Below are 13,154 nucleotides of genomic sequence, written 5' to 3' on the forward strand. Positions count from 1 at the left end.
GGTGTGCAATTCAGAACTTATTACTGAATGAAAATCAGACTCCCTTAGCCTATCTCACTGCTTAGCAAATCACATTGCACACAGATGAAACTCGTGGACATACTTACGGAAATTCATCACAGAAGAGCAAAGTGTTCCTCACACATGCATGCTGAGACTCTCTAGAAGTCATTCTCAGGGAACACAGCCTTCCTTAAAGTGTTGTGCTACTCCAAAGATTCACTGAACATGCACAGAGCAAATGGCCACTTGCGTTGTTCTTACAATAATCCAGACTCTGTATCTTATTGTTTAATTATGGTGCAAGTACAGCATAGCATCAGAGGGATGCTTGCCTGCTCCAAGCGCCATGTCAGGCTGCATGAATGGCCCTTTTCTGCAGAACAGCTTTTTCTCAAGTCTTGTCCTTTTTGCAATGCAGACCTGCACTGGGCACAAGTGCAAGGTTAGAATCAGGGCAGTGTGTAATTTACTTCTGCGCTGTCTTTGCTAGAAATATTTCTGTGGCTGGAGAATGGCAGAAATCAACATGAGGGACATGTTGAATTTTTTTACAAAGGACACTGGGGAACAGTCTGCCATGATTTCTGGGATATTAGTGATGCTCAGGTCATCTGCAGACAGCTTGGGTGTGGGCAGCCCACCTCAGCACCAGGAGCTGCCCAGTTTGGGGAAGGTTCTGGAGTTATTTCCCTGGATGATGTGCAGTGCTGAGGGTATGACGGTTATGTGTGGCAATGCTCCCACAACGGATAGTCAAGACATAACTGTGGCCACAATGAAGATGCCATTGCTGTCTGTTCAGGTATTTGCTGGTTTATTTTTTTCATTTCAAGAATTTCCCATAAGATGCATTTCGAAGTATAGCTGAAAAATCATTAGGAGTTGAGCCTGTGATGCAAAATAGTTTCTTGCTACACTTCTGTGGGCTATTTGAGACATAACAAATATGAATCTCATACCTATTTGCCAGCTCAACTCATCACTTTTCTCTTTGGTTGTTCTTACAGGGTCTGCAGAATAAAGAGAGGGGATGAAGATGTACATTACCTTTAAGCCTGGTAAATTCCTGAGGCATCTACAAGAAATCTCAGCAGGCAGTTTCACCTTACAGATCCCCAGTCTCCATGAGAAATTGATTTCTCAGTGAGGAATGACGAGGAAAGCCTCTTTCCAATTAATTTGGAAGGAGTGAGAGTGCACTTCACTCAAAAGAGAGAAGTAAAAATATAGTTTATTGATATAGAATAGGGAGTTAACAAAGTTCAATGCGACAGTGTTTTAACAAGATTCGGTGGCAAGGTACACTCGATCATTTACTGCATAGAGGACAGGGTCAGACAAAAGTGTCAGGGAGACCCTCCCATTGAGTCAGGAGGTTCAGAAAAGGATCCCCTTGCTTTCTAAACTCCTCCTCAGAGAGGAGTCTAGGTGCGGCTAGATCCAGTCCTAGTCCCAGACTTGGTCAACGGTTTATGTCTAAAGGATCATATGTGCGCAATCAATCCTTTATATCACTTAACTAAGGTTTCAAAGTTTAGCATGCTATTAGTCACTTACCAAGGATCTGTTGCAGCAAGGAATCTCTCAACCTCGAGGAGTAGCCTTGAGAGGCGTCCCTGCTCAAGGGGAGATCCTGGCGTGCAGCCCGCTGCCGTGCAGGAGAGCTCAAAGGGCCCTGAGCTGTCCACTATTTAAGGAGTAAGATAAGGTAAGACTTACGGTCATATTTGCATATCAGCAAGACGTTTAGAACACTGCTTCAGGCAGCCCTTGGCTACTGTGTTGCCATCCGTCCTCAAGGTCCAGCATAAGCTGGATGCAGCTATCAGGATGACTCCCACTGATGGTTACTACTTGTGCAGGGAGGGGGTGAGCACACCGCCACACAAACTCAGAGTCTCAGTGATTTCATCTGCTAATTGCCTGAGATTCACAAGGCTGAGTATTTTGTGACTAATGTTCTTGACCTTTACTTCAAGTAGCAGAATACAAACCTTTTCTATTCTCTTTGCTCTATAGAGTCCTCTAGGATTGATGTACCCAGCAAGAAAACTGTGAGACAAACCTTGTTAACTTGATTGACACAGTATTGCACAATCTGGAATCAGAAAAGGGAAGCCAGGTGTCCTCTGCTGCAGAAATATTTTTGGTCCACATTATATTCCTAACCATCTCCTGTCTTGCAGAGCAAAGGCCACCTGGTTAGTCAACTCTAGGGGATCTGTCAGTGGAGCTGGCCCTGTCCTGACCCCAACTGGCCAAAGGGCTATTCCATACCAAATGATGTCATGCTCAGTATATAAGCTGGGGGGAGTTGGCTGGGGGGGCAGCGATCGCTGCCTGGGGATGGGATGGGCATCGGTCGGCGGGTGGTAGAGCAGTTGCATGACTTGTTTTTCCTGAGTTTTATTTCTCTGTTATTTTCCCTTTCATTACAGTTTTACTATTATTATTATTATTATTATTATTATTATTATTATTATTATTACCATTATCATTATCATTGTCATATTAGTTTAGTTCAAGCATTAAATTGTTCTTATCTCAACCTATAAGTGTTCTCACTTTTACTCTTCGGATTCTCTCCCCATCCCACTGAGGGGGGGTGAGCGAGCGGCTGTGTGGGGCTTAGTTGTCGGCTGGGGTTAAACCATGACAGTCCTTTTTGGTGCCCAACATGGGGCTCGAAGGGCTGAGATAATGACAGATCTGACCAGAGCGTGTTAAAACAAATTTGTGATAGGCATTAATTATATTAGTTTAATAGTCACTGGTCACAATGTTGATTCATTTGCTCTCAGAGTTGTTGTGCTTATTCTCTTACTTGCTGTATCCACTCCCTGTGATGCTCTGTATCACCTCTGGGAGCTGAATTGAAGTTATCGCTTTGCTGTACTGTGTAACACTGGCTTATGGTATGATAAAATTCTTAGTCGTGAGATTGTACCCAGCACTGTTGTCATCCCCGTACTTCAGGAGCCATCTCGCGGAAATTATTAATAATTACACTTTTTACCTCTTCTCAGAGAGCCAATTTACATGGGAAACACTGTGCTTCACCTTCCCCTTCTCCTCCAGGCTGATTACAATAGCTCTTGAGAATTTTTAATATCCTTGGGATGTCCAAACCAGCATGTTCCTATTGCTATGTCTCCTGAATGTGTTTCAGGCCTTGTTTAAGGTTAAACAACTATTTTCGAATACCACACTGAGATCTGCCCCAAGGCTGGATAGTTATGAGTGGCAGGGTGTGTGGGATAACATGGGCAAATGCCTACAACGGTGGGCACCTCCAGTGTTTTGGAACTTCACCCCTGACCAAATGCAGAATCCTGAAAAATCAGTAGAATATTTGGAAAAATGATGCTGTCACCATGGCAAGTCCAGAGAGATGCAAATCACTGCAATGTGCTGGGGCCTGGCCCATGCCTACCGAGCCCTGTTCAACACTATTCAGTACCCTCGAGGGGAAGAGAAGGTCTCTGGATCTGGCAACAAAACGACAGGCATTGCAGCCACTCCAACCCCAGCAACAGGCACTGCAGCTGAACCAGGCAACCAACCCGTGCCAGTATAAGTCGCCCCTAGACACAAGAAGAAATCTTGGAAGCAAAAGTTGGTTCATTTAGAAAGGGATGACGAAAAAGCAGGGCCATCATAAGGAGAGGAGGAAGAAGAGGAAGAACTTGTAAACGAGAGGGAAACCACCCGATCCCTATCTTTGAGTGAGCTGCAAGATATGCAAAAATATTTCAGCTGTCGTCCAGGCAAGCACATTGCACCTGGCTGCTCCGATGCTGGGATAACGGGGCCAGTAGCCTGGAATTAGAGGGTAAGGAAGCCAAACATCTGGGATGCCTTTCTAGGGAAGGGGGCATTGACAAAGCAATTGGAAAAGAGGCACAAGCCCTCAGCCTCTGGAGGCAACTACTGTCAGGTATGAAGGAAAGATATCCCTTCAAGGAAGATGTGATATATCGCCCAGGCAAATGGACCACCATGGAGAGAGGTATCCAGTACTTGAGGGCATTAGCCATGCTGGAGGTGATCTGTGGTGACCTGGACAACGAGCCAGATGAGAACAACGAGCCAGACAATGAGCCAAAGATCCAGATGAAGTCCGGCGCACACAACCCATGTGGCAGAAGTTGGTACGGAGTGCACCGTTGTCGTATGCCAACTCATTGGCAATACTGACCTGGAAAGACGGAGAGGGACCAACGGTGGATGAAGAGGCTAGCCAACTCCGGGAATACAAAGAAAGTATCTCTTCCTCCCTTGTCTCGACGGTGGAGAAACTGTCCTGGGAGGTCCAGCAAGTCAAAGAGGAAAGGTCCTGCTCTGCACCTGTACAGACCAGTATCTCAGCTATTAGGAGTCAGGGTGCTTCTGCTCAAGAGAAAGGATGTAGATGGTACACGCCACGGGGCACCCTATGGTTTTACCTGCGTGACCACGCAGAGGACATGAGGAAGTGGGATGGAAAACCTACCTCGACCCTGGAGGCACGGGTATGTGACTTGCAAGGAAAAACAATCACACAAGGCGGTTCTTCCAGGAAAATTGCTGCCCCAGTTTGCAGTAGACAGTTCCCCAGACAGAGCAGAAGGGCTGCTCTCACTCCTGGTTTTCATGAAGGAACTCTGACTCGTATTTACAAGAAGTGGGTAACGAATACTATGAGCAGGACTAGAGGCGCCCTGCCTCCAGGCAGGTGGAGCAAAGGCACAACCGAGTTTACTGGACTGTGTGGTGTCGATGGCCTGGCGCATCAGACCCACAGGAGGATAAGGCTCTCGGAGACACCGGTGCATGGTGCACCCTAATGCCATCAAGCTAGGCAGGGGCAGAACCCATCTGTATTTCTGGAGTGACAGGGGGATCCCAACAGCTAACTGCATTGGAGGCCGAAGGGAGCCTAACCGGGAACGACTGGCAAAAGCACCCCATTGTGACTGGCCCAGAGGCTCCCTGCATCCTTGGCATAGACTGCCTCAGGAGAGGGTATTTCAAGGACCCAAAAGGGTACCGGTGGGCTTTTGGTACAGCTGCCTTGGAGACGGAGAAAATTAAACAGCTGTCTACTTTGCCCAGTCTTTCAGAGGACCCTTCTGTTGTGGGGTTGCTGAGAGTGGAAGAACAACAGGTGCCAACCACCACCACAACGGTGCACCAGCGGCAATATCACACCAACCAAGACTCCCTGATTCCCATCCATAAGCTGATTCTTCAACTGGAGAGCCAAGGAGTGATCAGTAAGACTCGTTCACCTTTTAACAGTCCCATATGGCCAGTGTGAAAGTCTAATGGAAAGTGGAGATTAATAGTAGACTCTCATGGCCTGAATGAAGTTATGCTGCTGCTGAGTGCTGCCGTGCTGGGCACACTCAACTTCAATACGAACTGGAGTCAAAGCAGCCAAGTGGTATGCTACAATCAATATCGCTAATGCATTTTTCTCAATCCCTTTGGCAGCGGAGTGCAGGCCACAGTTTGCTTTCACTTAGAAGGACGTCCAGTACACTTGGAATCAATTGCCCCAGGGGTGGAAACACAGCCCTACCGTTTGCCACAGACTGATCCAGACAGCACTGGAACAGGGTGAAGCTTCAGAACATCTGCAATACATTGATGACATTATCATGTGGGGCAATACAGCAGAAGAATTTTTGAAAAAGGGAAGAAAATAGTCCAAATCCTGCTGAAAGCCGGTTTTGCCATAAAACAAAGTAAGGTCAAGGGATCTAAACAGGAGATCCAGTTTTTAGGAATAAAATGGCAAGATGGACATCGTCAGATCCCAATGGATGTGATTAACAAAATAACAGCTATGTCTCCACCAGCTAGTAAAAAGGAAACACAAGCTTTCTCAGGCATTGTGGGTTTTTGGAGAATGCATATTCCAAATTACAGTCTGATCATAAGCCCTCTCTATCAAGTGACCCGGAAGAAGAACGATTTCAAATGGGGCCCTGAGCAACAACAAGCCTTTGAACAAATTAAACGGGAGGTAGTTCATGCAGTAGCCCTTGGGACAGTCCGGGCAGGGCAAGATGTAAAGAATGTGCTCTACACCACAGCCAGGGAGAATGGCCCTACCTGGAGCCTCTGGCAGAAAGCACCAGGGGAGACTCAAGGTCAACCCCTTAGGGTTTTGGAGTCAGGGATACAGAGGATCTGAGGCCCACTATACTCCAACTGAAAAAGAGATATTGGCAGCATATGAAGGGGTTCGAGCTGCTTCAGAAGTGGTGGGTACTGAAGCACAGCTCCTCTTGGCACCCCAACTGCCCATGCTGGGCACGATGTTCAAAGGGAGGGTCCCTTCTACACATCATGCAACTGATGCTACAGAGTAAGTGGGCCGCACTGATCACACAACAGGTGCGAACAGGAAACCCTGGTCATCCAGGAATCTTGGAATTTATCACGGAATAGCCAGAAGGTAAAGATTTTGGAATATTGCCAGAGGAGGAGGTGACGTGTGCTGAGAAGGCCCCACTGTATAATAAACTGCCAGAAAATGAGAAGCAATATGCACTGTTCACTGATAGGTCCTGTCATCTTATGAGAAAGCATCAGAGGTGGAAGGCTGCTGTATGGAGTTCTATATGACAAGTTGTAGAAACTGCTGAAGGAGAAGGTGAGTTGAGCCAATTTGCAGAAGTGAAAGCTATCCAGTATAAGTGAAAGCTTTCACTTTATCCAGTGAAAGCTGTCCAGCTGAGGAAGAAGAAGGAAAGGGGGAACATTCACAGTTATAGTGTTTGTCTTCCCAAGTAACTGTTATGTGTGATGGAGCCCTGCTTTCCTGGAGATGGCTGAACACCTGCCTGCCCAAGGGAAGGAGGGAAGGAATTCCTTGCTTTGCTTTGCTTGAGTGTGCGGCTTTTGCTTTACTTATTAAACTGTCTTTATCTCAACCCACGAGTTTTCTCACTTTTACTCTTCTAATTCTCCCCTCCATCCCACCAGGGGGGGAAGTGAGCAACTGGCTGTGTGGTGCTCAGTTGCTGGCTGGGGTGAAACCATGACACTAGCTTTAGACATTGCTGACCGAGAGAAGTGGCCAGTACTTTATATCTATACTGACTCATGGATGGTGGCAAATGCCCTGTGGGGCTGATTACAGCAATGGAAGCAGAGCAACTGGCAGCGGAGAGGCAAACCCATCTGGGCTGCCGCATTGTGATAAGATATTGCTGCCCAGGTAGAGAAACTGGTTGTAAAAGTACGTCACGTAGATGCTCACGTACCCAAGAGTTGGGCCACTGAAGAACATCAAAACAACCATCAAATGGATCAGGCTGCTAAAATTGAAGTGGCTCAGGTGGGTCTGGACTGGCAACAGAAGGGTGAATTATTTATAGCTTGGTGGGCCCACGATACCTCAGGCCATCAAGGAAGAGATGCAACATATAGATGGGCTCGTGATTGAGGGGTGGACTTGACCATGGACACTATTGCCCAGGTTATCCATGAATGTGAAACATGTGCTGCAATCAAACAAGCCAAGCGGTTAAAGCCTCTGTGGTACGGAGTACAATGGCTGAAATATAAATATGGGGAGGCCTGGCAGATTGATCATATCACATTCCCATAAACCTGCCAATGCAAGCGCCATGTGTTTACAATGGTGGAAACAACCACCAGATGGAAACATATCCCGTGCCCCATGCCACTGTCCAGAACACTATCCTGAGCCTTGAAAAGCAAGTCCTATGGTGACATGGCACCCCAGAAAGAATTGAGTCAGACAACAGGAATCATTTCCGAAACAACCTCATAGACACCTGGGCCAAAGAGCATGGCATTGAGTGGGTATATCACATCCCCTAGCATCCACCAGCCTCCGGGAAAATCGAACGATACAATGGACTGTTAAAGACTACACTGCAAGCAATGGGTGGTGGGACATTCAAACATTGGGATACACATTTAGCAAAGGCCACCTGTTAGTCAACTCTAGGGGATCTGTCAGTTGAGCTGGCCCTGTCCTGACCCCAACTGGCCAAAAGGCTATTCCATACCATATGACGTCATGCTCAGTATATAAACTGGGGGGAGTTGGCCAGGGGGCAGCGATTGCTGCTCAGGGACAGGCTGGGCATTAGTCAGCAGATGGTGAGAAACTGCATTGTGCATCACTTGCTTTGTACATTCTTTTATCTTTCTTTTTTCCCCCTCTTCCTCTGCTATTAAACTGTCTTCATCTCAACCCACGGGTTTTACTTCCCCCCCTCCCCCCGATTCTCTCTCCCATCCCACGGGGGGGCAGGGGGAGGGTGAGCAAGCGGCTGTGTGGTGCTTAACTGCCGACTGGGTTTAAACCACGACAAGGGGGACAAGGTCCCTCTAGTGCTTGTAAAAAATATGCTGGGGAAGACAGTCTGGGTTACTCCTACCTCGGGCAAAGGAAAACCCATTCATGGGATTGCTTTTGCTCAAGGACCTGGGTGCACTTGGTGGGTAATGCGAAAGGATGGGGAAGTCTGATGTGTACCTCAAGGGGATTATAAAAGCTATTCAGTGTGCTTAGCATCTCGTAATCTGCATTCAGATGATATATGAACCTAACAGAAAGACCGCTGAAGCTGGTAGAAGTCACTGCCTCTAAATTTTAGACTTATGAACTCTACATAGACATATTCCAAAAGCAACCTTAAATGGTGTTTATGTATATTTTTCTTCTCATATTTTTCTCTGCAGAAAATTATTCTTGTGGTGGCTTGCTTTCCTCTCCATCTGGGACATTACAGAGTCCATTTTACCCCAGAAATTATCCAAACAATGCCAACTGTGTTTGGGAAATGGAAGTAAAGAGCAACTTTCATGTCATACTCGCGTTTAGTGATGTTCAGTAAGTAAAAATTTATTACTTGGGAAGATGATGTATGGGATCGACACGTTGGACTTACTAAGCTGATAGCTGCTTGATTTCAAGGATTTTTTTCAGAGATTTTAGTACATCCGAGATGAAAAATGTATTCATTTTTGTTTATTTAGTCAATAATGTGGCTGGCATCTAATGAGACAGAAATTGGAGGCTGTAATTTCTGTTCCAAAGACTTGATACTCATATCACTAAAATGTACTCTTTTGCTATGAACACTTAATCTGAGTTAAAAAAAAACAGGAAAAAGTTAAAAAAAAAAAAAAATGAAGCATTTAACTAAATAGTCATGTTTGCTCCCCAGGATGGAAGGTGGCAGATGCCTGTCTGACTATGTGGAAGTCTACGATGGGCCACTCCAGACCTCTCCTCTCCTTGGGAAATTTTGTTCTGGTTCTTTTCGCACATACACATCTTCCGCAAATCTGCTGACTGTCCGATTTTACAGTAACTCTCGATACACATACCGGGGGTTTCAGGCTGCCTATTATTCCACTCCAGCAGATCAGAGCACTAGTAAGTTCATGTTTAAAGCAGAAACCTGCTTCTCAGTTATTTGCTAATTCACTGATTGTTAATCTTGTCGTACCACTCCAATGAATCACCCAGTTCATGTTATTTTAAATTAAATCTGTAGCATTTCATAGAGATGCAAGTATATGGTCTGGATTCTGAACTCCTTCTGCAATATCAGCTGCTTCTGCAAAAGATAGTGTTTATTTAAGGATAACCTTTTCCAGTCACTTCAACGAGCTTGTAACATATTTTCTTTGCCACCTGCTAGCACTGTTGTGTTTGCCAGACTACATGCATGCAGTTGTGAGCAGATACTACCTTCAGTCACAAGGCTACTCTGCCTGGAAGCTCTCCTTGAATGACCCCTACTGCAAACCCAGCATTACATCAGAGTATGTTATATTCGACATACCGTACACTCGCTGCGGCACAGTGAGAGAGGTATGACTTTAAATGTTTCAACAGAATATGCAAATATTGTGAGTGCGTACAAATTCAAACCGAAGAATTCATTTTGAAAACCAGCACAAACTGAAAGCTATACCAAGGTCTGCAGGGACTGGAAGTGTCCGGGTGGTTATGCGCTGCCTCTCCCTCTCCTGAGGGATAAGGTTGATTAACACTCATATTTCCTGCATCTGCTGCCAGAGCATTCACTTATAGCCCGTTATTGATCTTCTAAGGAATAAAGTGTGGGAGGAAGCAAATACTTGGCATTTTCAAGGTCCCCAGCTGAGTGTGGTGGTTAAAAAGGTCTCAAAGCCTTTACTAAATATGACCAATTGTGGTTTAGGTCAGATTTGAGCTTAAATACTGTGCTGGACCAGATCCTTCAGGCATTGATGTTCAAAGAATTGTACACGTTGTATTTATGTAGTTAGGTCTGCGTGTAGTGTGAGTAGTTTTCTACGTCCACGTTGTAGTCACTGAATATTACCTGTAGATTACAGATTCTTACCTTGAGAACAGAAATTACTAGGTTCAGACTTCTCCACAGCAGACTTTCTGGGAAATAATGCATTCACTGTGCACATTGCTGTAAGGGTATGGTAAAGTTTAGAATGCATAATAGGAAACCTGACTATATGAATTAACTTTGCATTTCATTTTATATGCCAAACAGGGAAACAACAACACAATAATCTATTCCAACCTTATTAGAGGATCCTCTTCTGGTGCTCTAATCACAAGAAATAAAAATCTTCACTTGCATATCACCTGCAAAATGCTCCAGAACACATGGGAACAAATAATGTATGTTGCGGAGGACAATTTTGAAGTCAATGAAACTCAGTATGGCAGATATGATGTAAACCTTACATTTTATCATTTTGCATCCTTCTCACGGCCAGTGAATGACTCACCATACTACACTGATATCAACCAGAATTTGCTCCTTGAAGCTTACCTGCACAGCTCGGATTCAAACCTGGTGTTGTTTGTGGACACGTGTGGCATCTCCCACTCCCCACAATTTTACGACAGTAACCTATGATATAATTCGGAATGGGTAAGCTCTTGTGCATTACACTAACAAATGGAACTGCCTTTGAAGCCCTATATATCTTCTTTCTTTTTTTTTTAATTTTTTTTTAATGGGATAGTGTGAATACAGCATAAATTAATGTCAGCTTCTAACTAATTAATGAACATAAGCATTTGGGGGAAGGGGGATGGATTGACCCAAAATATAACACACACCCCCCAGCTTAAAATGACAAATAGACTAAATGGCTATGGCCAGTTCACCGTGGATTGTTATTATCGGAGAGGTAACAGTGACGTATCTCAGGTAAGGCTAACTCACCTTCAGAAAAATGTACAAACACTAGATAACTAGACACACAACAGGCTGAAGGGAGGTAACATGGCTCAATGCTGCCAAAGAAGGGCATCTTGCTTTTCCTAATTGCAGGTTTCTGAACCATTTTCATCATGTTTACAAATCACTTTTCATGTTACGTGTTATATTGTGTGTAAATGACTGATTGCAGTGTGTATTCATGAGAGGTTTTTTCTTTTTAGGTGTGTTCAAGATTCTACCTATGCTACATATTATTCACCCTACAGACACGTGGTCCGGTTTAAACTCAATGCCTTCCAGTTTATTCGTAACAATCCATTGGTTTACCTGCAGTGTGAGCTAGTGGTGTGCAGGGCCCATGACATCAGAGTGCAAGAAATTGATTGATCTTTAAACCTGATCTAGAATGTCCTTTTTTAATATTTTTAATGTTTTGGAAATAACAAGATGAGGGATCAAATGTAACCAGGTCCTCTCATCCTTCCCAGAGCTGGACCCTTTTAGCATCCAGGAGAACATTAATTCAGCTCCTGCTCCAGATGATGTTTCTCGTGTACCATTTATTACTGCTGTCAGGCCCCTGGCAGTTAGTTTTCACTCTTGTTGGGTTTCTTTTGAAACTTAAAGTGAAGAAACCAAGTCCATACCAGATCATGTAAGCCTTGGTAAACACCACCTGCAGCTGATCACATTGGTTGAGTAATTTGATGGACTGAGTAATTTTCTTGCATTGAGTAATTTCATTGACAATTCAGGATTAAAATCCAAGCATGAAAGGCTTTCTGTGGTGATGGCTCACTTCATGAGAAGAGGTGGGCTTGACATAACAACTCAGCATTGAAGGCAGCCAGAAGACCAGGGAAAGTTTGCAGCCCAATAACAACCCTCAAATTAGTTGCCACCTGCAATATTAGGCTCTCAAATCCTAACACAGTACCTGAATCATCAGCTTCCTCCTCTCAAGATGGATATCTTGACTCTGCTAGTGAAAAATACAGCCTGGGTTGTGGGGAACCCAGACAGCCAGTTCCTGCTCCACACCAAACATGAGTTTGTTTCCCACTTCCTCAGATGTAAATTAAGACCAAGAGTCCTTCCTTTCCATAGAGCAGTTGTGAGTGCATCACACAATGTGTGCTGCGTGACAACCAGTAACGGAGCCCATCTATGTACCTCTGAAAGGTACTTCAATAAATCTCAATGTGATGCAATGTATGTATTTCAATTTACCCTTCAGGCAAGGCTAGCACTGTTGAAACTGCCCTGTAATGTTTTCTCTTTCCACTGCAGTCAGTGCTAGCAGGCAAAATATTTGAATGCAAGTACTACTGCTGTACTCTCCTAAGCCTGTTTTAAGTCCTGTTTTCTATCACTTCCAATTTTCTGAGATGGAGACTAAAGTTTGCATAAAAATTGCATGGCATAATGAAATGTTTCAGATGGAGAAGGTTTTATGCAGCTAAAAATACCTCGACAATCATGCATGACTGAAAGAAAAATTATTCTGCCAGTTGCATATGGATCCTCATACATAATGTCTGAATATTTTGTAACTAGTTCTTTAGGGAGGTCCTTCTTGTTGAGAAAACGAGCTATTTGAGCTATTTTCAATTATGGCTGATTTCCAATATAAATTATGTAATTACAAAATAAGGAAGACAATGTTTCTAGTGTGATATTTCTGTCTTGATTCTTGAAAGTGTGTCTGCATTTGAACTCAAAGTTTTGCTGTCTTGAAGAGCATCATCTGTAATAAAGAAATTTTCCAAGCAACATGTTGGTCATATATGGGGTTCTCCTGCAAGAACACAGGAACATCACATACCTGGGTTCTGGAAAAATGCAGGAAGATTTTATTTGTGGTCCAGATCTGCTGTGAGATCAGCCCTGCATAACAGCTTATGCCTATGACTTACTGCCTAATCCAGGCACCTCTGT

The 13,154-nt window shown here is 44.4% G+C and overlaps 1 protein-coding gene across 1 annotated transcript in view; it reads left to right on the forward strand.

Moving 5' to 3' along the window:
• LOC140656142 (scavenger receptor cysteine-rich domain-containing protein DMBT1-like) overlaps positions 1–11,603 on the forward strand; it is an 88,630-nt gene extending 77,027 nt beyond the window's left edge. The window contains 6 exon segments of the mRNA XM_072871477.1: positions 8,713–8,863; positions 9,201–9,412; positions 9,681–9,853; positions 10,536–10,864; positions 10,866–10,922; positions 11,438–11,603. Coding sequence (XP_072727578.1) covers positions 8,713–8,863; positions 9,201–9,412; positions 9,681–9,853; positions 10,536–10,864; positions 10,866–10,922; positions 11,438–11,603 — 1,088 coding nt within the window.
• Positions 11,604–13,154: the final 1,551 nt, after the last annotated feature.

This window comes from Ciconia boyciana, chromosome 8, assembly GCF_034638445.1.
Source record: "Ciconia boyciana chromosome 8, ASM3463844v1, whole genome shotgun sequence".
NCBI classification, from domain to species: Eukaryota; Metazoa; Chordata; class Aves; order Ciconiiformes; family Ciconiidae; genus Ciconia; species Ciconia boyciana.